The sequence below is a fragment of the Equus przewalskii genome, chromosome 19, assembly GCF_037783145.1.
Source record: "Equus przewalskii isolate Varuska chromosome 19, EquPr2, whole genome shotgun sequence".
Classification (NCBI taxonomy): Eukaryota; Metazoa; Chordata; class Mammalia; order Perissodactyla; family Equidae; genus Equus; species Equus przewalskii.
The window spans coordinates 7,773,369-7,796,887 of NC_091849.1; the positions used below are offsets into that span (position 1 = coordinate 7,773,369).

Here is a 23,519-nt window from a genome sequence, read left to right on the forward strand (position 1 = left end):
TGTGGTAGGCGTCCCACATAGAAAGTAGAGGAAGATGGGCATGGACGTTAGCTCAGAGCCAGTCTTCCTCAGCAAAAGGAGGAGGATTGGCAGCAGTTAGCTCAGGGCTAATCTCCCTCAAACAAAAAAAAATAGCCATGAAAAAGGTCTATCTCTCCATTTATTTAAGTCTTCTTAATTCTCTCTCAGCAATGTTTCATACTTTTCAGTGTATAGGTCCTCCACATTTCCTGTCAAATTTATCCCTATGTAGTTCATATTTTTGGTACTATTGAAATGTTTTTATTTTTTCAATTAAAATTTTTGTTTTTTTTGAGGAAGTTTAGCCCTGAGCTAACTGCTGCCAATCCTCCTCCTTTTGCTGAGGAAGACTGGCTCTGAGCTAACATCCATGCCCATCTTCCTCTACTTTCTATGTGGGATGCCTACCACAGCATGGCTTGCCAAGTGGTGCCATGTCCACACCTGGGATCCGAACTGGCAAACCCCAGGTCACTGAAGCGGAAGGTGCACACTTAACCACAGCACCACTGGGCTGGCCCCTAATTTAAATTTCTGATTGTTCATTGCTGGTATATAGAAATAGTATCGATTTTTGTATATTGATCTTGGATCCTACAACTTTGCTAATTTTACTTAACAGTCCAAGAGCTTTTTTGTAGATTTCATCAGATTTCTACACAGATGATCATATCATCTAAGGAATAAATTCACTTTTGCTTGTTCATTTTGCTTGTTCATTTCCAATGTGGATGGCTTTTCTTTCTTTCTGACTGAACTGAGCAGAACTTCCAGTACAGTGTGAATAGAAATCTTGTTCCTGATCTTGAAAAAGTATTCAGTCTTTCATCATTAAGTATGATTTTAGCAGTATTTTTTCTATAGATGCTCTTTATCATATTGAGTAAGTTCCCTTCTATTCCTAGTTTGTTTAGAGTTTTTAGCCCTAAATGAATAGTGTTCTCTAAATGAATGAATGTTGGATTTTGTCACATGTTTTTTCTGTTATTGAGATGATCATATGGTTTTTCCTTTTTAATTTTTAATATGTTGGCTTACAGTAATATAATTAATACAATAATATTATATTACATTAATAGAATAATAGATTATTATTTAACATAAAGGACCTTTTTTTTTGCCATATAAGGTAGCATTTGCAGGTTTCAAGGATTAGGATATGGATATCTTGTAGGGCCAAAAGATAGTGCTAAATAGTGTATTGCTAAAGAAAACTGGCAACACCAATGGATTTATTTATCTTTTTTTTTTTTTTTGAGGAGGATTAGCCCTGAGCTAACATCTGCTGCCAATCCTCCTCTTTTTGCTGAGGAAGACTGGTCCTGAGCTAACATCTGTGCTCATCTTCCTCTACTTTATATGTGGGACGTTTACCACAGCATGGCTTGCCAAGCAGTGCCGTGTCCACACCCAGGATTTGAACCGGCAAACCCCGGGCCACCAAAGCAGAACATTCGAACTTAACGGCTGTGCCACCTGGCGGGCCCCTCTTGTCTTTTTGATAACGCCTATTCTAAGAGGTGTCAGGTGGTATCTTATTATGGTTTTGATTTGCATTTCTCTAATGATTAATGATGTTGCGCACCTTTTCATGCGCCTGTTGACCATCTGTAGGTAGAACAGGAACATTTTTGTGAGAGGATCCACTTCTCACCAAGATGCTGTCATAGACGTGATAGGAAGTGAGGTAGAGAGAACAAGTCTGACATTTCATAGGAAAGTGTTCCAGAGCCAGGAATGTATGGAGCAGGACTCCCACACCTGAAACTGACCTAGCCACAGGTGTTACAGAGGAAGCAGTATTTGGGAGAAAGAGATGCAAGACCACCTGAATCTTTGTAGCGTTGTGAAAAGCTGCCTGATTCAGACTGGGAAGACAGTGAGTGTACCTGTAAGGAAAGGGCATTTGAGTGGAGATTTGAAGGACAGTAGGCGATAATGGGTTAGGGTAGTCTGAACATTCCAGGTGGAACAATATATGCGAAAGCCACGCGGCAAAAGAATGTGATGCATTTGAGAAACTATAACATCTCCAGTGTGGCTGAAAGCAAGGCAGAGAATGGTGACATGAGATTGGAGAGGCAGGCAGGAGCTGTATCATGAAGAAACTTGTAGACCATGCTAAGGATTTTTGCTTTTACCTAAAAGTCCTGGAAAATCACTAACGTGTTTTAAGGGGCATGATCAAATTTATATTTCAGAAAGAGCACTCTGGTTACATGTACAAAATGGACTGCACCAAGCTCCTTCTTTTAGTCTTCTAGAAAAATCAAATATCATGAACGGCTGTTGTAAGTAAGCAGCTGTTTCTAAACTCCAAGGCATGTGAATTGAAAATTTACAGTATAGCCTGTGAATGTAATCGAAGAAAGATACTTCAAACACTGCTAACTTTTAACAGAATAGACGAGCACCAATTTAAAGAAACATTGCTCTGATGACGTGTATTTGGTAACTTTAAAGCAGCACATACCTTTTAATGAGATCAAAGCTAATTCACTATAAACAAAAATACTGTTCTTCATGGATATAATAGACTATATTTGATTTAAAAAAATCAATGACAACGCTCATCACTTAACGAAATCAACTTACGCAATATCTGGCAGTGGTTCTCGACCTATCCAGACATTAGAATCACCTGGGCAGCTTTTGAAATATACTGATGCCCAGATCCCACCTGGTATTTTAGCTGATTTGATCTGGGAGTAAGGCCTGGGCATTGGATATTTTTTAAAAAGCATTCAAGGGAATCCTAATAAGCAGCCACAATTGACAATCTTTTTAATAAAGTTAATAAAACTCAGATTCCAGGTCTCTTTTTGAACACAAGCTGGATCCACCACTCAACTGAAATATAAGTTTTAAAAATAACTGGGGCTGCAGCTGGCCCCATGGCCGAGTGGCTAAGTTTGTGTGCTCCTCTTCGGCAGCCCAGGGTTTCTCCGGATCAGATCCTGGGCTCGGACACAGTACCACTCGTCAGGCCACGCTGAGTCAGCATCCCACACAGCTCAACCAGAAGGACCTACAGCTATAATATACAACTGTGTACTGGGGAGCTTTGGGGAGAAGAAGGAAAAAAAAGAAAAAAGAAGATTGGCAACAGATGTTAGCGCGGGTGTCAATCTTAAAAAAAAAATAACTGGGGCAAAGCAATCTGGCTAGATTCATGGTTTGATATTGTTTTTAAAATATTAGGTTATTCTTTATTTTGATATTTCATGAGCCCATGAGGACTGTGCATTGGTTGAGTTTCTTGGTTATAAGCTAGGGAGGAGTCTAATTTTACTTCTCTTGAGTGTGTAACATCACTTCCCCCTCCAAATTTAAAACTTGTCTGCATCAGTCTGAAAAATGGGAAAATTGTTTTACCATTCATTCTGCTTAGAAACAATAGTGAAATACAGAGGCAAACTTCCCAAGGTACAAATACCCACACTGTGTTTCACATCTTGTGGTGAGTTAGTGCCATAGAAAGTTCCTGTGCTGGGGGGTGCTTTCTAGGTCAGATTGGACCTTTTGCTTAAGCTCTAGGATAGCCAGGACAGTATAAATGAAATTGGGGAAGGAAGGAGGAAGAAGCATATGAGAAAGGAGGATAATAAATCAGTGGAAAAACTTTGCTGAATTTAAAAACACTAATTTCGGAGTGTTTCAAGCTGAATCTTGTTCTAATGAGAAAGGTTACTTGATATTTAACATATATATGGATATGTTTCCTTTTGTGTGCATTCCAAAACTTTCTGTGAATAAATTCTAAGCACTGCAAAGTTGTTTTACTTGGATACCATGATAGTATCCTCTAAAAATGTCGGATGTTTCTCACTAATCCTTCACCAGCCCTGGGAATCAAGGGAGCTCTGAGGAAGGAAGATGAACATCTTGTGATTCGACTCTGACCAAGAAGTCCAGACATTAAATAGACTAGTTATATTATTAAAGAATGGTCTGAATTTATAAAACTGCACATTTTTCCTTTTTCTTGAAATCTAAGAATATGAACTTCGTAATTTAGAGGGTCACATAAAATATCAGTAAATGTTTACAAAATTAAAAGTTAATTTAATGTTTTTCAACTTACTGTGCAATCTGGGAGTGGGATATCTCGAGCCTTTGGTCAGCACATTCGATAATTTCTTCATATGATATAACCTGGAAAAAAATAAGCTAAAAAATTATCCTCTGATAAATTCTGGAATTTTTATCTAATTTTGTTTATTTTTTGATTTTTAAAAATCTCTACAAATTGAAGTTCAATGACATGACTTCCATCAATGAAAGTTTTACAATAAACAAAACATTTTCCTTATATTTTGAAATCAGAGATACGAATAGAAATAGAATGATAATGTGTCTACTCATCATGCAGAAAAAGTGAAGCGTCAAAAAATGCACAATTGTAAAGAGTCAACTATGATCCAGTTGTCTTCCACACAAGCAGTGTATGTATTGATTAAAGTTACAGTGCATTTGGTTAAAGTTAACACAGTTTTTAAAAAGTAAACTAGAACACTAAGTGGGCAAGATTTATAATTACCTCCAAACTGAAGTAGCAATACTAAGACCTGAAACTGATGACAGCAGAAGGAAAGACAGATATTATGTTCTTTGCTAGCTTTCAGCTAAAAGGCAAATGGGGGCATTTTATAATGTCATTATGAAGTAAAAAGAATTGATACAATTGTGTGATATCATCTCTCAGATCCTCTTTAGCTCCAAAATTCTGTTACTTTAATATTTGGCATAGTTTTTAAAAGATAAATATTTCTGTAAGAAAATCTGTACCTTATTTAGTAAGTTGCCTACATGTCTTTGATACTTGTCATTCTCTTCAATGAGTCTGTTGCAGTGGTCTTCTTTTGACTCTAAAAGATTTCCCAATTTTGCAATCTATGGAGAAACATCATTAAAAATACTAACCTGGAAACTGCCATGAAAGCATGGATGCTAAGAACAAATGAGAACAACCAGCTATAATTTATTCCAATATTCTCTTAAACTGAATTGTACCATAGGTGAGTCAAGAGATGCTATGACCAGATCCTAGCTAGACTGCACTGAGAACAGATGGACAGATTATAATGATGTTTCAGCTTTTCTCCAGTCTAATACTATGAAACAGCTTTGCAAGTAATTAAACATCTGTTAGTGAACATAAGTACTTATTATAATGCCACAAATCTTCACTACCTTCTTTCCCTATATAACCAATGTATAGACATATATGATTCTACCTGAAGGAAAGCACTCATGTGCTTGATGGTGCATTTCAGGTTTGATAAATATTCCCACTTGCATAAATGACTGTGAATTAAAGAAAAAGTTCAGCTAAATGTACTTCTTGTTCTCACCTATGGTTCAATTTTTATTTGCAAAAAAACCCATTAAAAATTAAAAACTGTATTTCTAAAAGTGACATCCAGGATTGATTATCAGGAAAGGGTATTCACAAGTGCTCTTAGCAGTTACCTTAATTTTCAAAGCAATTACAGAAGAAAACAACAGAAATGTTCTCATTAAATAACAATGTTAAGAATGGCCATCAATCTTCTAATGTTTTAAATATACTTACACGTCTGTAGTGAAACAGCCTGGAGGAAGCAATAGGAAAACAAATTTGCTGCAGAAATAGCAACTTTTTTTGTTCTTTCTCTCTTATATAAATAAACTAATGGGGACAGTATCAAGTCAGTGGTCCTACTCCTCTGACCACATACATTATTTAAGGTAGGGAGTACAGACATTATTACCTCAATTTAACAGACAGAACCAAGGCGAAGAGAATTTAAGAGATTTTTGAAAGGATATATCTAGAAGTGGAAAAGACTAAAATCCATCTTTGTCATCCATTAGCATAGGGCTTTTTCCATTCTATTGCTTTGCACCTCCTCACTGCATCCTGGAGGGTGGAGTTCCACTCTTAGCGTCACATCCCTCATGACACTTTACTGAAGCAACAAGGAATTCCTTCTCACTTCTGTTTTTCATTATAGACTTCATGGCACATTTTAAATTTCTTTAATGGCTTTCAAGTTCAAAGTAATAACTCTTTTAAGTCCTCAGATTGAATTTTTTTATTTGCTAACCTCAGATTAAAGAAAGAAGAGCAAAAGATTTCTTAAAGGATATTTATTTTAGAGATAAAAGAATAGCTTTGTAAATCAGCTTTTTGGATTACAGTGAAAAGGAATCCAAAATTTTAAGTCCCCATTAAAGAGTGTAAATTTTAACCACTTTAAGAGTATAACTGATATACAATAAACTGCACATATTTAAAGTGTACGGTTTGATAAATTTTTACATATGTATGCAATTATGAAACCATCACAGCAATCAAATAATGAACATATCCATCACCGCCCCTCCCACCAGAGCTTCCTCTTGCCTCTTGGTGATCCCTTCGTCTTGCCTACCTTTCCTCCCTAACTTCCATACTCTATGCCAGCCCCAGGCAAACACAGATCTGCTTTCTGTCACTACTGATTAGTTTGTATTTTCTAGAGTTTTATATAATGGAACCAAACAGTATTTACTCTTGTCTGGCTCTTTTCCCTCAGCACAATTATTTTGAGATTCATCTAGGTTGCTTGTGTATCAGTAGTTCATCCCTTTTTCATTACTGAGTAGTATTTCATTGTAGGGATATACCACAATCTGTTAATCCACTCATCTGTTGACACACATTTGAGTTGCTTTCAGTTTTTGGCTATTATAAATAAAGCTGCTAGGAATCTTCATGTACAAGTCTTTGTATGAACGTATGCTTTCATTTCTCTTGGGTAAATACCTAGGAATAGAAGGATGGCAGGTGTATGTTTAACTTTTTAAGAAACTGCCAAAGTCTTATCCAAAGTGGTTGTATCATTTTACGTTCCCACCAGCAGTGTATGAGAATTGCAGTGGCTCCACATCCTCACCAATCCTTGGTATGGATAGGCATTTTTTTTGTTTGTGTGTGTAACATTCACCCTGAGCTAAAATCTGTTGCCAATCCTCCTCCTTTTTTAATTTTTTTCCTTGAGGAAGATTAGCCCTGAGCTAATATCTGTGCCAGTCCTCCTCTACTTTGTATGTGGGATCCTTCCACAGCATGGCTGATGAGTGGAGTAGGTGTGCACCTGGGATCCAAACCTGTGAACCTGGGCCACCCAAGTGGATTGGAACGCACAGGGCTTTAACTACCCAGCCATAGGGCCGCCCCCGACAGCCTTTTTTTTTTTTTGAGATCAGGAAGGTGAAAGGTTCAGCATAAGAACCCATGGATGAGACTAGAGAAGAACTCACACACTCTCCTCCAGGGCCTGGATTTCTATTGGGATATTGGGCTGTTTCCCTAAATGTCCCTTCCCAGCTTTCACTCAATCAGAGCACTCACTTTCCCCCCCAACTCCCCAAGTTAACATCTTTCTCTGTACCCTCACAGATTCCATCCACTGAGCAAACTCTGATATGTCTGTCATTCGCTCTCCCAGCTACTCCCTCCTGAACTATGTCCCCTTCATAGTTTTCCTGCCTCCCGAAATCTCCAGGAAGGTATTTTATCCCCTGTTGGTTTTTTTTTTTTTTAACCTTTTGACCCCCCTTCACCTATTTCTCACACCCATCTCCTGCCTCTGGCAACCACCAATCTGTTTTCTGTATCTATGAGCATTTTTTTTTAGATTCCACATAAAAGTGAGATCATATTTGTCTTTCTCTGTCTGACTTATTTCACTTAGCATATCACCCTTGAGGTCCATTCATTTTGTCGCAAATGGCAGGATTTCATTCTTCTTATGGCTGAATAATATTCTGTTGTATGTATACACCACATCTTCTTTATTCATTCATCCATCCATGAACACTTAGGTTGTTTCCATATCTTGGCTATTATAAATAGTGCTGCAATGAACATGAGGGTGCATATATCTTTTCAAGTTAGTATTTTTGTTTTTTTTCAGATAAATACTCAGAAGTGGAAGTGCTGAGTCATACAGTATTTCTAATTTTTTTGAGGAAACTCCATACTGTTTTCCATAGTGGCTGCATCAATTTACATTCCCACCAACAGTGCACAAGAGTTCCCTTTTCTCCACGTGCTCATCAACACGTGTTATTTCTTGTCTTTTGATAACAGCCATTCTAACAGGTGTGAGGTGATAGCTCATTGTGGTTTTGATTTGCATTTCTCTGATGATTAGTGATGTTGAGCATCTTTTCACGTACCTATTGACCATCTGTATGTCTTCTTCGGAAAAATGTCTATTCAGATCTTCTGCCCCTTTTTAAATCAGATTATTTCTTTTTTGCTATTGAATTGTATGAGTACGTTATATATTTTGAGTATTAGCCCCTTATCAGATATATGATTTGCAATTGTTTTCTCCTTCAGTAGGTTGCCTTTTCATTTTGTTGATGGTTTCCTTTGCTGTTCAGAAGCTTTTTGTTTGATGTAGCCCCAACTTATTTTTGCTTTTGTTGCTTTTACTTTTGGTGTCAGATTCAAAAATTCATCGCCAAGACCTATGTCAAGGAGCTTACTGCTTATGTTTTCTTCTAGTTTTATGGTTTCAGGTCTTATGTTCAAGTCTTTAACCCATTTTGAGTTGATTTTTGTGTATGGTGTAAGATAGTGGTCCAGTTTCATTCTTTTGCATGTGGCTGTCCAGTTTTCCCAACACCATTTATTGAAGAGACTGTCCTTTCCCCATTGTATATTCTTGGCTCTTTTGTCATATATTGACCACATATGCATGGGTTTATTTCTGGGCTCTCTATTCTGTTCCACTGACCTATAGTCTGTTTTTATGCCAATACCATACTGTTTTAGTTACTGTAGCTTTGTAATAGAGTTTGAAATCAGGGAGTATGATGCCTCCAGCTTTGATCTTTCTCAAGATTTCTTTGGCTACACGGGGTCTTTTGTGGTCAAAATTCCATGCAAATTGTAGGTTGTTTGTTCTATTTCTGTGAAAAATCCCACTGGAATTTTGATAAGGATTCCACTGAATCTGTGGATTGCTTTGGGTAGTATGAACATTTTAACAATATTAATTCTTCAAATCCATGAGCACAAAATATCTTTCCATTTATTTGTGTTTTCTTCAATGTCTTTTAATGTCTTCCAGTCAGTCTTTTTAGCAGACATCCTAATAGGTCTGTAGTGGTATTCATTGTAGTTTTAATTTGCCTCTTAATGATGCTGAGTATCTTTTCATGTATTTATTTGCCATCTATGTATTTCTTAGTGAAGTGTCTCTTACAATCTTTTTGCTTACTTTTTAAATTGGGTTGTTTATTTTATTTTTATTATTATTATTATAGAGTTTTGAGGGTTCTTTACATATTCTAGACACAAGTCCTTTATCAGGTCTGTGATTTACAATTATTTTCTCCCAGTTTCTGGCTTGTCTTTTCATTAAGAGCTCAATATTCTGAAGTTTAAAAAAATTTTCAAAATAGAAAAGTTTTGGAAGACAGTCTATTAAAGTCAAATCACTGAAAAAGTCTAAAATATTTTCATGAAATCATACCAAATGTACTTTTTAATATGTAAAGTAATATTTATGGAATAATTTAAAGGATAAAGTGGTGGCAACATTTTTCTTTTGTAAAGGAAGACACTACCAGATAACCTTGAACATGGTTGTTTGACCACCATTAATGAAAGCTGTCCTTTAATGTGGTGTGTTTTCCTTGATGTCTCAGAGATGCTGGAATGTTCAGAGCTGGATGCTAGGAATTGAACCCACTCAAAGTCTCCACCAAAAGAAAACCAATTTGAATAAAACAAGAGAAACTGATGGTTGGTAAAGTGACTTTCTCTGCGCCTGACTTAACACGGCAGGGGATACAGATCATTGTGAGAGAAACACATGAGAGTTCCGGCGAGAAGCAAACTCCAAAGCTTTGTCCTGCCCTCGACCCTCCCATCCACCAGACAGTTCACAGAGGAGCCTTCTGCCCGGCTTTCACTTGGCCCTAGATGTCTGGATCCATAGATCCTGTGCCTGGTGCCACTGCGCCCCCATCCCAACCTCCTATTTGGTTGATGATTCTTCAGGTTTCCCTCCTAGGCTTTTCGCATGCTGCATGGTTTGTGGCCTTGTTTAGTCCTTTGATGTGGGCATCCTCTGTTGCCTCCAGTGAAGATCTCAGCTCTCATGGAGAAACTCTTCCCCCTACTCCTCACCCTTCTCACCCTCCCCCAAGTCAGTGGCCATACCTAAGAGAAGGTAGAAGAGAAATCAGATTTGGGGACAAGCTAAATTGAAGAAAAAGCAAAAAAAATCTTCAGAGGGGTACTAGGCCCAGGAATATGTGCTGTATGGATTTAAAACAACTTTGGCTTGGAAAGCAGTCTGGAGTCTCTGCATAGTGAACATTTATTCTATCACAATTCTTATTCTTTGAAAATATAGTGCATGTGTTAAAATCTGTGTTAAATGAGAATTGTTAAAATCTGCATATATTAAAATCTGTGTGGGACTGTCCCACAGACACAATTAATAACAGCAACATACTGAAAAATGCTCCATCTTACTGTAAGGATAAACTCAAAGGGCAATTGGTTAGAAAAAATTTAAGTGATAATATTTAATTCTGGCAAGGTTTTGGTGAAACAGTACCAATGACACACTGATATCCGCAAGGTAAAATTCAACTCTTTTGAAAATTCATTTGATTATGTACATAAAGATCCACATGTATATTTATAGCTTTAAAAAAAGCGTAATCTCACTTTTATAATTTATTCTAGGAAAATAACCCACAAAGGAAAAACCTCTCCACATAAAAGCAGAAAGAGGGGCTGGCCTGGTGGCACAGCAGTTAAGATCGCACTTTCCACTTCTCGGTGACCCGGGGTTCGCTGGTTCTGGTCCCAGGTGCGGACATGGCACCCCTTGGCAAAAGCTATGCTGTGGTAGGCATCCCACATATAAGGTAGAGAAGGATGGGCATGGATGTTAGCTCAGGGCGAGCCTTCCTCAGCAAAAAGAGGAGGATTGGCAGTAGTTAGCTCAGGGCTAAACTTCCTCCAAAAAAAAAAAGGAAAGAGCCCAAATATCCAACAAGGGGAGGGGCTAAAAAAACCTGTATTTCCACTCTGGAATATTATGTGGCCATTAAGAATTATATATAATCAATATACAATCTATAAGGCTAGCATAGTAACATGTAAAAATGTGTGGTATATTAATTAAAACAACATTGAAGAGTTTATGTCACTATGATTTCAACTCTGTAAAAGTATGTGGACAATGACTGGATGTGTCTGAAATGTTCTAGCATGAGCTATGATTTATTCATACACTAAAATACAGGAGTGAAAATGAGTAACCTACAGCTACTCCTATCACAAGGAAGAATCTTGCAATTATAAGGTTGAGGGGGAAAAAGTTAGAAAAGGATATACAAGATACAATAAAAAAAGATATGCAAAACAATATTATGCATTGTTTAGAGATACACATGTGTGCAGGAAATAAAGAAATGCATGGTAAAAGTGAACACTAGATTCAGGATAATGGTTACCATTGGGTGGAGGGGAGGAAGTGCAACCGAAGAGGGGCCACGGGGGCTTGAACTATATTCATATTTTATTTCTTAACCCGGGTGGTAGGTACCTGCATATTTGTTATATTTGTGTTTACACAGTTTGATGTGAAATATTTGGAATAAGTAATCTTTAAGAGAGCATCACAGCCCTTACATACGTGGAGATAGGAAATAAGGTCTAACCAGACCTCCCCACTTCCGGGTGCGTGAGGGCTAACAGCAGGTGCAGCGGCATGCTCTCCTCTCCCCAGCTCTCCTTGCCCATGGGGCCTGCCCACGTGTGCTGGAGCACACGGCGTACAGGCACACCCACAGGAGTTGTGATGGGCCTTGCCAAGCATCTCGAAGAAGCAGGCTCCAAGGGCAGGGCTGAGTTAGGCTGAGGAAGAGCCCATGTCTGGCCTTGTCCACAGCAACATACGCTTGATTGTAGCAGAGGAGGAAGTCCTCTTGGAAAGCTGCTCACCCGTGCTGTGTGGACGACAGGCACCAAGGCAGAGAAGCCAGCCAGTTGCTGGTGCTGAATGAGATTCACGCAGTCCAGGAGGGGCTGCTCAGTCATGAAGTCCTCCAGAGGAAGATTTCCCAGGTTGAATCTCCTCTGAAGTCCCCCTGTATTCTAGATTTGTGGACATAGTTTCAAGTTAATAATATGTTAACTTGCTCCAGTATATTATGAGGCACTGCAATCGAAGTGACTAAAGAAAATGAGGTGAACACATCTTGTGTTAGTTTCCTATTGCTGCTGTAACAAATTAGCACAAACTTAGTGGCTTAAAACAACACAAAAACATCATCTTACAGTCAGTAGGTTAGAAGTCTTATGGGGGTCTCACTCCACTAAAGTGTCAGCAAGACGATGTTCCTTTCTGAAGGCTTGAGGGGAGTCTTTCCAGCTCCTAAAGGATGCCCACATTCCTTGGCTTGTTGTTCCCTTCCCTGACCTTCAAAGCCAGCCATATTGCAACTCTGACATCCTTTAGTAGTCACCTCTCTCTCTCATGTGGCTGGGAAAATTTCTCCACTTTTATGGATACATGTGATTAGATTGGGCCCATCCTGATAATCTAGAATAGTCTCTTTCCGCATTTCAAGGTCCTTGATTTAATCACATCTGCAAAGTCCCTTTTGCCATAATTGCCTAGATGCCTTGTTTTATCAAGGGATGCAAAGTCTCTCTTGCCATGTTCCAGGACTAGGGTGTGGATATCTTTGGGGGGCCATTGTTATGCCCATCACACACCTCTAAGAAGATCAGCGAGGCCCCATGACTTGAGGTGCAAGTGGCCTGGCCATAGAGCCAGGGTGTTTGGCACTCTCTAGTTCATAATTCCAGGTTTCCTAAGAAGCTTTTGCTTGCATTAACACTTTTTCTCTATCTTCCATAACACTAGGTAAAGACTATCTGACCACATCCCTGACTCGGAGATACCTTATCAAGAGCTTCCAGGACCAGGAGACATTTTCCACTTGACAGTTAAGCACTTGCTAGAACCAGCCAGAAGGCAAAGCTGGGGTCAAGGACCCTGTCTCAGTGGAGAGGAGGTCAGGGGGTGAATGGAGCAGACAGCAGGATCAGAATCGTGAAGAAGAACCAAAGGCTAGGGGTCAGACGGACCACAAGAGAAGCACATGACAAAGCATCAGAGGAGGTGTGAGTCATCAAATTTAACTCCAGCAGACCAAGTCTTGCTGGCCCAGAGTTCCTTAGAGAATGAGGAGTGAGCCTACTGGAGCATACTTCTGCATTTCAAAAACAAAGAACAAAAACAAAACCCTTTTTATCTTGGAAAATTTCAAACACATACAAAAGTACAGAGAGTAGTAAAATGAACCTCTATGTGCCCATCACCTAACTTCAACAATTATTAACATTTTTCCATTATATTTTCATCTGTCTCCAACCTCTCCCCACTCCACTCTCACTCTGCCACCTATTTATTTTAAAGCAAACCTAGTCATCGTATGAATTCACTCATAAATACTTTTCAATATGTATCACTAACAGACAAGGGCTTTTAAAAACACAGTGATACCACTATCACATCTGTTATAATTAACAATAATTTCTTAATATTATCTAATACCCAGACTGTGTTCAGTTTTCTGCTATTATCTCACAAATGTCTTTTCATAGTGGGTTCGTTGCAATCAGGATCTACACAGGTTTCACACACTGCATTTGGTTGAGTTGTCTCTTAAGTCTCTAACCTCTTTTACTCTGCAACAGCTGTGCCTCTCCTCTCTCCCTTTTCTCATGCCAATTGTTTACTTATTAGAATTTTTCACATTCTGGATTTTGTTATCATGGTGTCATTTAATATGTTTCTTTATCCATCGTCACTTGGTAGTCAGGTCCAGAAGCCTGCTTTCAGATCCAGTTGTTCTGATGAGAAGACTTTATAAATAGCGCTGCGTGTGTCCTCCTGCATCACGTGAGGGTGCACAGGTCTGCCTGTCTCACCTTTAGTGGGGCTGAGATTGATCAGCTGGCTCAGAGGTTTGTCAATCTGACCCATTCATTAGAAGTTCCCTATCAGTCTTGAACTTAAAGGTTTTACAAGGAATTACGATAATTCTCTAGATTGCTTATTTTCTTCAGGGATGCAAAATATAATTTTCTAAGTGTATCTTTTCTTCTGCTTTTAAAAGCTTACATTCTTCAGTGAAGAACTCTCCCTCTTCAATTATTTGGCTTCTCTGAGATAAAGTTTGTACAGGGCAGACTGTAGCACGTTTTGCAAGCACCATGGTGTGTCTGACACACTTTCATTTGTGTCCTTGTTCTCATTCCAGCTTCCCACTGCTAGGGGGATTAAGGTCCATTTTCATGGCCGTTACCCCCAGGCCAGGAGGCATAGAAGCTGATGAGGAATGATGGATTTATTGCGTGCTCTCCTCTTTTCTCCCTAGGCTCAAATTTTACTGGTCTACAAGGTCCAACTCTCATCCCCTTCACAAAGTCTTCCACGAGTCTCCCGCTTGGATGCCCTCTGTTCTTCCTCTGAATTCCAGTCACTTGACAAGCGTTCCCTCTGTTAGATGCTTGTCCCCGTGTCTCTTTTTTAAAAACTTTTCCTTGATTCCTCATAAATAGTTATTTATGTATTTTATCTTCTTTTCTACATTCCTTGGAAGCAGGGCTTATCCGTGATCTAGCTTTCTGTCTCCATAGTGACTAGCATTGCTTAACCTTTCATGGGAAGTCAATAATTACTTATTTAATGAAAAAAGATTAATGAATTAGAGCCCTCACAGCATTGGATTTTTGTTTTTCCTCTTAAACAGAGGAATGCCAATTTTTAATAATTTAGAAATATGATGATAGACTTCTCTAACTATTAAAAAATAAATTATGTTAAGTGATCTCTTTTTCATTATAGTGGGATGCAGTTGGATTGTAACTTTCTAGACACTAAGATATTTTCATTTTCTTCTACCATATTTTTCCTGTTTTATCTGCCTTCATCTTTTCCAGCTTTATTGAGATATAATTGACATATAACACTGTGTAAGTTTAAGATATATAATGTGTTGATTTGATACACTTATATATTGCAAAAGGATAACCACCATAGTATTAGCTGACAACTCCATCACCCACATAATTGCCATTTCTTTTTTGTGGTGATGCCTTTATCTTTAGATGCCATCTAAAGTAAACTATGAGTGCTATTTCCCAAAGCACCCCAATCATGGTTAATGTAAACATCTATTGCTATGAGAATTGTGGCAGCACATGCAACTATACAAATGTACTTCATTCACCATGAAAAGTAGCACATAAGTTTTTATTTCTGCATTTTGAAAGAAAAAAGTTTGATTAGTCTAAACAGAAATCAGGTGGGACAATATTCAAAATTTCAAAACCTGAAAATGCAAACTTCAATTCTCTGTTTTTGTGGATGAATAATACTGCCACTATGCCAGTGTGTGACAATTTAATAAGCCAATTTTTTGAAGGTTGATAATTTCTTAAACTTGGTAATAAAATTATGTTGCATATAAAAATGATAGCAAAGCAACAAAAGTTCTTTCTTACCAGGAAATCAAGCTCTTCATTTAGATTGTGGTACTTATCCAGTTTGGCTCCCAATAAGAGAGGTACATCTCTGACCTTCTTGGCTTCATTTGAATCAAAGTCTGTAACCTGAGATTAAATATATTTGTGCTCACTTCCAATACTTTCACACTCCTTGGAAGATTTGACAATAAATACTTTATTAGTTTATCAAAGACATCTTCAGTGGCTAGAATAATAGAAGTGTAGAACTTAAAGCCAAAAAATTTCAACAAATTTATCAAAAGACCATAAGTATCTGAAGTTGTATTTTTGTATGTTAAAGACAGTACACAGTAAATGTGAAACTCACCTCAATAACCTGATCTTGAAATGCTTTTTCGTTAGCAATTAACTCTCTAAAAGTTGTGATTCTGTCTTTATGTTTCAGTAGCTAGAAAAAAAAAAGCATTTTACATTTCAGAGAAGGAGAGGAAATACAACTACATTTTATACCATTTACAATAAAATCATCAAACCGTGCACAGTCTAATCTCTGGTCTCCAAAGGGTCTACTGTTTCATAGCTCGTGTGCAGAAAAGAGTTCCCCAGCAAGCCTGGGACTGCCCTCCTTGGAAAGGCCTGCTAGCGAGGCTGCCCCCTGAGTGGCATCTGGGGACCTGGATTGTGGGAGCGTTTCCATCATCCCTGATGTGAATGGCTCACTATGCTCACCTATTTGTACAGAGAATGCGGTTAATGCTGAACACCTCTTTCCTTCTGGAGCGTCTGGTATTTTGGTACTTGCTAGGCAGGAGGTGCCTCTGTGAACAGCTCCCAGTAAAAACCTTAGGCACTGAGTCTCTAACGAGCTTCCCTGGTAGATGACACTTCACAGGCATTGTCACAAGTCATTGTCCTGTGTGACTCCACTGGACAAGACTCTGGGAAGCTTGAGCCTGGTTTCCTCTGGACTTTGCCCCATGCACCTGTCCCCTCTGCTGATTTTGCTCTGTCCTCTCACTGTTGTCCCCCATAGCTGTGAGTACGACTGTATGCTGAATCCACCGGTCCTAGCAAACCATCAAACCTGAGGGTGGGCTTGGGATCCCCAGGAAGCTTATCCTAATATTCAACTGTTTTTACAGGCAGGCTATTAAAATTCTTCTTTAAAGAAAAAAATTAGCCAAGATTTTCTGGATGCAATTTATAATCATTTCTCATTTGTTTTTTCAGTATAACAATAAATCTTAGTATTCAGTATATGAACTTTTCCAAATATCAGTGAGGTAAAAGTGTACTGCACAGAATATTTTTTTAGTATGAAAAATTTCCAATATTTTTTAAAATAGAGAAAAAAACTTAATGACCCCACCATGCAACTATCATCCAGCTTCAACTATTAACAGCTAATGGCCAATCTTGTATCATTTATATCCCCAACCTCTTCCTCCTCCCTCATTCCCCTTCACTGAATCAAATCACAGACATCACATCATGTCATCTGCCAATATTTCTGCAATTACACAGAAATTTACCAAAAGAACATAAATATCTGAAATCGCATTTTTGTAACCTCCTGCTCCAACCTGAACTGGGCCTATTTTTGAAGGTTGGTTTAAGAAGTGGAGGCCAGTGGGTTTTCTGCATGTCTATTTATTCCCTGATGTGTTTCTCCACAGGTTGGCTAGGAGACAAAGAGATTCCCCAGAACACTCGCAACTAATTTTCTGTCCACCTCAGTTCAGAGGAGTAATTTCCTGATGGGCTAGGACTGAATTTGTTACAACAATCCAAGATCCCAGATTTGAATGTTTTTATTCCTTTAGCCAGATTAATCTGTCACTTCTTTATTCCTCTCAGATTAAAAATGGCACAAGTTAACATCCTATCACCTTCTCTATTTAACTTACTCTCTTAATTTTATCCCTCAGTCTCTGCACCACTAGACCAAGAAAGGAACAACTGAAGAAATTCCAGGAGCCGCTTCCCTTACCCTTGTCCCACTTGAGAAATAAAACAATGTGTTTTCGATGTCTCCATTATTCCAAGTGATGAAGTTTGAAATCACTGCAGGAATGTCAAAATACACTATTCTTCAGGAATCAGTAGTGTCATGCAAAAGGGAAAAAATAACCATCCCAATTTTTTGGTAGATGAATGAGATTTTCTAATACAGATTTACGTTCTAGAACAAGGCAAATGTTGAACAACATATCTCTTTAGTCAGGGCCATAGTAAAGGTAATCTGGTTTCTCTCTTTCTTTTTTCTTAAGATTTTATTTTTCCTTTTTCTCCCCAAAGCCCCCGGTACGTAGTTGTATATTTTTAGTTGTGGGTCCTTCTAGTTGTGGCATGTGGGACACCACCTCAGCATGGCTTGATGAGTGGTGCCATGTCCATGCCCAGGATCTGAACTGGTGAAACTCTGGGCCACCGAAGTGGAGTGTGTGAACTTAACCACTCGGCCATGGGCTGGCCCCTGGTTTCTCTTTTTAAAAAAGCCAAATTTTAGGAGTTTCTTTATACTTTTACATTATCTTTTTTTCGACTATTTTTCTCACCAAAAATGACACAAATTCTAGAATGAAGGCTAAATACAGTACCTGTATATCTAAATTTTTCTTTTTAAGGTGGAAGCTCTTCAATTTTTCTAGCATTATATCACTCACTTTCTCACTCTCTTTGAAATGTTCAGCATCAGGATTGGTGATGTCCTAAGGGTAACAGTTTGAGAAGTTATAGTAAAAATTTTCAGTAAAGCTAAAAGGAGGAAGGACAACACAAAAAAAGAAAATGACAGGCCAATATCACTGATGAACATCGATGCAAAAATCCTCAACAAAAAACTAGCAAATTGAATACAATGATACATTAAAAAGATCATACATGATGATCAAGTGGGTTTCAATCCAGGGATGCAGGGATGATTCAACATCCACAAATCTATTAACCTGATACACCACATTAACAAAATGATGAATAAAAATCACATGATCATCTCAATAGATGCAGAGAAAGCATATGACAAGATACAGCATTCATTTATGATAAAAACTCTAAATTAAATGGGTATAGAAGGAAAATACCTCAACATAATAAAGGCCATATATGGCAAAGCCATAGCAAATATCATTCTCAATGGAGAAAAACTGAAAGCTATCCCTCTAAGAACAGGAACCAGACAAGGATGCCCACTGTCACCACACATTTAACAAAGTATTGGAAGTCCTAGCCAGAGCAATCAGGCAAGAAAAAGAAATAAAAGGGATCCATATTGGAAAAGAAGAAGTGAAACTGTCACTCTTTGCAGACGACAGGATTTTATATCTAGAAAACCCTAAAGAATCCACTAAAAAACTTTTAGAAACAAATGAATACAGTCAAGTCGCGGGATACAAAATCAACATACCAAAATTGGTTGCGTTTCTATACACTAGCAACGAAGTAGCAGACAGAGAAATTAAGAATACAATCCCATTTACAATTGCAACAAAAAGAATAAAATACCTGGGAATAAACTTAACCAAAGAGGTGAAAGGTCTGTACACCGAAAACTATAAAACATTGTTGAAAGAAATCGAAGAAGACACAAAGAAATGGAAAGATATTCTGTGCTCTTCGATTGGAAGAACTGACATAGTTAAAATGTCCATGCTTCCTAAAACAATCTATAGATTCAACGCAATCCCTATCAAAGTTCCAACAACATTTTTCACAGAAATAGAACAAAGAATCCTAAAATTTATATGGAACAACAAAAGACCCCAAATAACCAAAGGATTCCTGAGAAAAAAGAACAAAGCTGGAGGTATCACACTCCCTGATTTCAAAATATACTACAAAGCCATAGTAACCAAAATAGCATGGTACTGGCACAAACACACACACACAGATCAATGGACAGAATCAAGAGCCCAGAAATAAACCCTCACATTTATGGACAACCAATATTCGACAAGGGAGCCAAGAGCATATGATGGAGAAAGGAGAGTCTTTTCAATAAATGGTGTTGGGAAAACTGGACAGCCACTTGCAAAAGAATGAAAGTAGACCATTACCTTACACCGTGCACAAAAATCAACTCAAAATGGATTAAAGACTTGAATGTAAGACTCGAAAACATGAAACTTCTAGAAGAAAACATAGGCAGTAGGTTCTTTGACATCATTCTTAGCAGAATATTTTCAAGTACCATGTCTGACCGGGCAAGGGAAACAAAAGAAAAAATGAACAAATGGGACTACGTCAAACTAAAAAGCTTCTGCACAGCAAAGGAAACCATCAACAAAACAAAAAGACAACCTAACAATTGGGAGAAGATATTTGCAAACCATATATCAGACAAGGGGTTAATATCCAAAATATACAAAGAACTCATACATCTCAACAACAAAAAAACCAACAACCCAATTAAAAAACGGGCAAAAGATCTGAACAGAGATTTCTCCAAAGAAGATATATGGATGGCCAACAGGCATATGAAAAGATGCTCAACATCATTAGCTATCAGGGAAATGCAAATCAAAACTACAGCGAGGTATCACCTCACTCTGGTCAGAATGGCTATAATTAACAAGACAGGAAACAACAAATGTTGGAGAGCACGTGGAGAGAAGGGAACCCTTGTACACTGCGGGTGGGAGTGCAAACTGGTACAGCCACTATGGAAAGCAGTATGGAGTATCCTCAGAAAATTAAGGATAGATCTACCATATGATCCAGCTATCCCACTGCTGGGTATTTATCCAAAGAAATTGAAAACTCAAATGCATAAAGATACATGCACCCCTATGTTCACTGCAGCATTATACACAATAGCCAGGACATGGAAGCAACCCAGGTGCCCATCAAGGGACGAATGGATAAAGAAGATGTGGTATTTACACACGATGGATACTACTCAGCCATTAGAAATGATGAAATCTGGCCATTTGTGACAATATGGATGGTCCTTGAGGGTATTATGCTGAGTGAAATAAGTCAGAGGGAGAAAGTCAAATACCGTATGATCTCACTCATAAGTAGAAGATAAAAACAATGACAAACACACAGTAACAGAGATTGGATTGGTGATTACCATAGAGGAAGATGGGGGAGAGCAAAAGGGGTGACGAGGCTCACATGTGAAGTGATGGACTCTAATTAGTCTTTGGGTGGGGAACACGATGTAATCTACACAGAATTCGAAATATATTACAATGTACATCTGAAAGCTATATAATGTTATAATCCAATGTTACTTCAATTAAAAATAAATAAATGGGGGCTGGCCTGGTGACACAGCAGTTAAGTGCTCACGTTCCGCTTTTCATCGGCCCCGGGTTCTCCGGTTGGGATCCCGGGTGCAGACATGGCACCGCTTGGCAAAAAGCCATGCTGTGGTAGGCGTCCCACATATAAAGTTGAGGAAGATGGGCATGGATGTTAGCTCAGGGCCAGTCTTCCTCAGTAAAAAGAGGAGGATTGGCAGTAGTTAGCTCAGGGCTAATCTTCCTCAAAAAAAAAAAAATAAATAAATAAATAAAAGGAGGAAGGAAAAAACACAATGAAACAAATCTCCCTTCCACAATAAGTGCCCAAACCAAAGGAAGTAAAATAATATTGAACTCCATTCTTCAATTACTCATCATAAGACATCTTAATAAAGTGTTAGTGTAGAAAGAATTCATACAGATTCACACTTGTATATAAGCTGTTATCGGGACAGATTACTATAATGGCTGGGAAGTTAGTATTCATCTATAATAACTATACATGCTTACAGTCTTACATACATTCCCTCTTAGCCTAGTCAGCTTACAAATCCAAATTTTAGACAAACCGTTATACCTGACACCAGAACAATCAGACATCTTCAACAATACTGAAACTCTAGAAATTTCAAGGGTACCCAGAATGAAGGTACTAGTACCAGTATAACGTAAGGGTCAAAAGTGCATGCACTGGAGTCAGACTGCCTGGATTTCTATCTCAGTTCTGCCACTTAACCATATGTGAGACTTTGGACAAGAAACTCAACTATTCTAAGCCTAGGTTTTTCTGTGTTTAAAAAAAAGAAGCCTGACAATATAAAGAATGGTGTAAAGAGTGGATGAGATAATCCATGAAAAGCAGGGACAGTAAATTTAAATGCCTCCAAGGACAGGGTGGGAAGTCAGCGGACTGAGTGCCTATTGGGAGTCTGACCGTGTTAGGGAGAGGCAAACAGCATGCTGAGTCTCTGGTCTTGGGGGCTTCTGTTCCAGTGGGGATGGGAGAACAGAACAAGCAAACAGACAACATTTGTTTGGTGTGGGGTGAGATCTACTAAGAAGAGGGCTGATGACACACTCCATCATTCACGGGTCTGGTAGAGAAGCAGCAGCCAGCAGATAAGATTGAGAAAGAACAGCAGGCTCCAGTGAGACAGGAGAAAACCAAGCAAACGTGGTGAGTAAGCAAATGTTTGAAGCGGGAGGGTGGGGTAGAAAAGTCTGCAGCAAAGCAGAGTCGGTGCCACATTCAAATTCAAATATTTAAAAACAAAACTTTAGGTGGATACAGTCTGTGGTCCCCCACTTTGTGATCTCTGCATAAAATGCTTAGCCCTGGTTCTAGCATTTGGTAAATACTAGTGTTCAACAAATTTTAGCTGAAACAAAATAGAAATAAGGTTTGTGTTGGATCAGGAACGTCGCAACTCATGCCCCCAAATTTTGGCTCAGATGGCAGCAGTTAAGATCAAAGAATATACAATAATAGAAGGGAAGAGGAAGAAAGAGAGCTGGCTAAGCTAATTTGAGAAGCTATCAAGTGTCATGCCCTTTAATAGGTTCTCATTAAATGTAGCACTAGTAACTGCCCAGGGGCAGCAGCAAACATCTTTTCCCCCATTTAAGATGAGGAAACCAAGGCGGAGAAAGGAAAAGTTACTTGGCCAAGTCACACAGCCAGGAAGTGGTGAACACAGATTCAAACTCACGTGACTCTAACTTCATTTCTCATTCTACTCTTGTACACAGCTCCACACTGCCCTCCCCCTGCCCAACAGCTAGACTTTAGATTGGGTAAACAGCTCATTAATGAGAACAAACCCTAATCACGAGGGGCAGACCGACCCAGAGCATGAGGCCAGTGCTCTGAGAGAGCTTTCCTGAAATGTGGGAAGTACCAGATGAAGGGTTTCACCTCATGTCTTTATTTTCTATCTTATTATAGACTTGTGGGAATTAGGTGTTGAAGAAAGATAAACAGAAAAAAGAAGGAGGAGGAAGGAAGGGCTGACCGGTTGGTTGAAGGGGCTGTATTTTGTTTTCCATTGTTTTTCTTCCATAACTTATATTGCCTCTTCTGGTTTAGTCCAACCTTGATATTTCTTCCATCCCAATAAAAAAATATGATTTTTTTTTTTTTTTTTAATTACCTGGCATGTAAGAAGTCCTACCACCAGAGCCAGAAGATTGCGAATTTTGGAGGCCAGCTGAGAAGTTATTTTCACATCTGGGGGATTCAGGCTCTCATCTTCACAAGGCGAGCGATTCAGGACCAAATTAGAATGTATTATCTTTGCATCCTACATGTACACAATTCAGATTTGTCACAATAAAGACAAAGAATCTGCATTACTTTTTAAGTAAAATGCTGAATAAAATGCCACTGTTAAAAACTCCGAGCAGTGGTTCTCAAACTTTTTGGTTCTCAGAAATCTCAGGGAAAAAAAAAAGATCAAGATCCCCACTTACAAAATCCTTTCTCAAAGGATGCTTCAGATGTCTGGTTATGAGTACCCACAAAATTCCCACATTAATTTTTGCCTCTTACAAAATAATCACAAGAGGCCAGAAATGGCTGTTCTTTAATGTGAGTACCCAAGAACCAAAGAAACTTCTCCAAACCTGTGGTGCATTTTCCATTCTCTCTCTCCATTTTTTTTTTTTTTTTTTTTTTTGCTCAGAAAGATTTGCCCTGGGCTAAC

The 23,519-nt window shown here is 38.5% G+C and overlaps 1 protein-coding gene and 1 long non-coding RNA gene across 17 annotated transcripts in view; one reads left to right on the forward strand and one right to left on the reverse strand.

Moving 5' to 3' along the window:
- The window catches only part of LOC139077238 (uncharacterized), a 39,265-nt gene extending 21,658 nt beyond the window's left edge, over positions 1-17,607 (forward strand). The window contains exon 3 of the long non-coding RNA XR_011529572.1: positions 17,497-17,607. This is a non-coding gene — a long non-coding RNA (uncharacterized lncRNA). The remainder of the gene's footprint in view (positions 1-17,496) is intronic.
- Positions 1-23,519, reverse strand: part of CAGE1 (cancer antigen 1) — a 45,645-nt gene that overhangs the window by 10,335 nt on the left and 11,791 nt on the right. For 12 of the 16 annotated variants that reach the window (XM_070584008.1, XM_070584004.1, XM_070584006.1 and 9 more), the window contains 6 exons: positions 22,968-23,117; positions 18,169-18,279; positions 15,936-16,016; positions 15,605-15,712; positions 4,810-4,914; positions 4,106-4,176 (listed from right to left, as the gene is read on the reverse strand). In XM_070584008.1, the coding sequence (XP_070440109.1) occupies positions 4,106-4,176; positions 4,810-4,914; positions 15,605-15,712; positions 15,936-16,016; positions 18,169-18,279; positions 22,968-23,117 (626 nt within the window). The remainder of the gene's footprint in view (positions 1-4,105; positions 4,177-4,809; positions 4,915-15,604; positions 15,713-15,935; positions 16,017-18,168; positions 18,280-22,967; positions 23,118-23,519) is intronic. The other 4 variants (XM_070584013.1, XM_070584011.1, XM_070584005.1 and 1 more) reach the window with 1 other exon arrangement.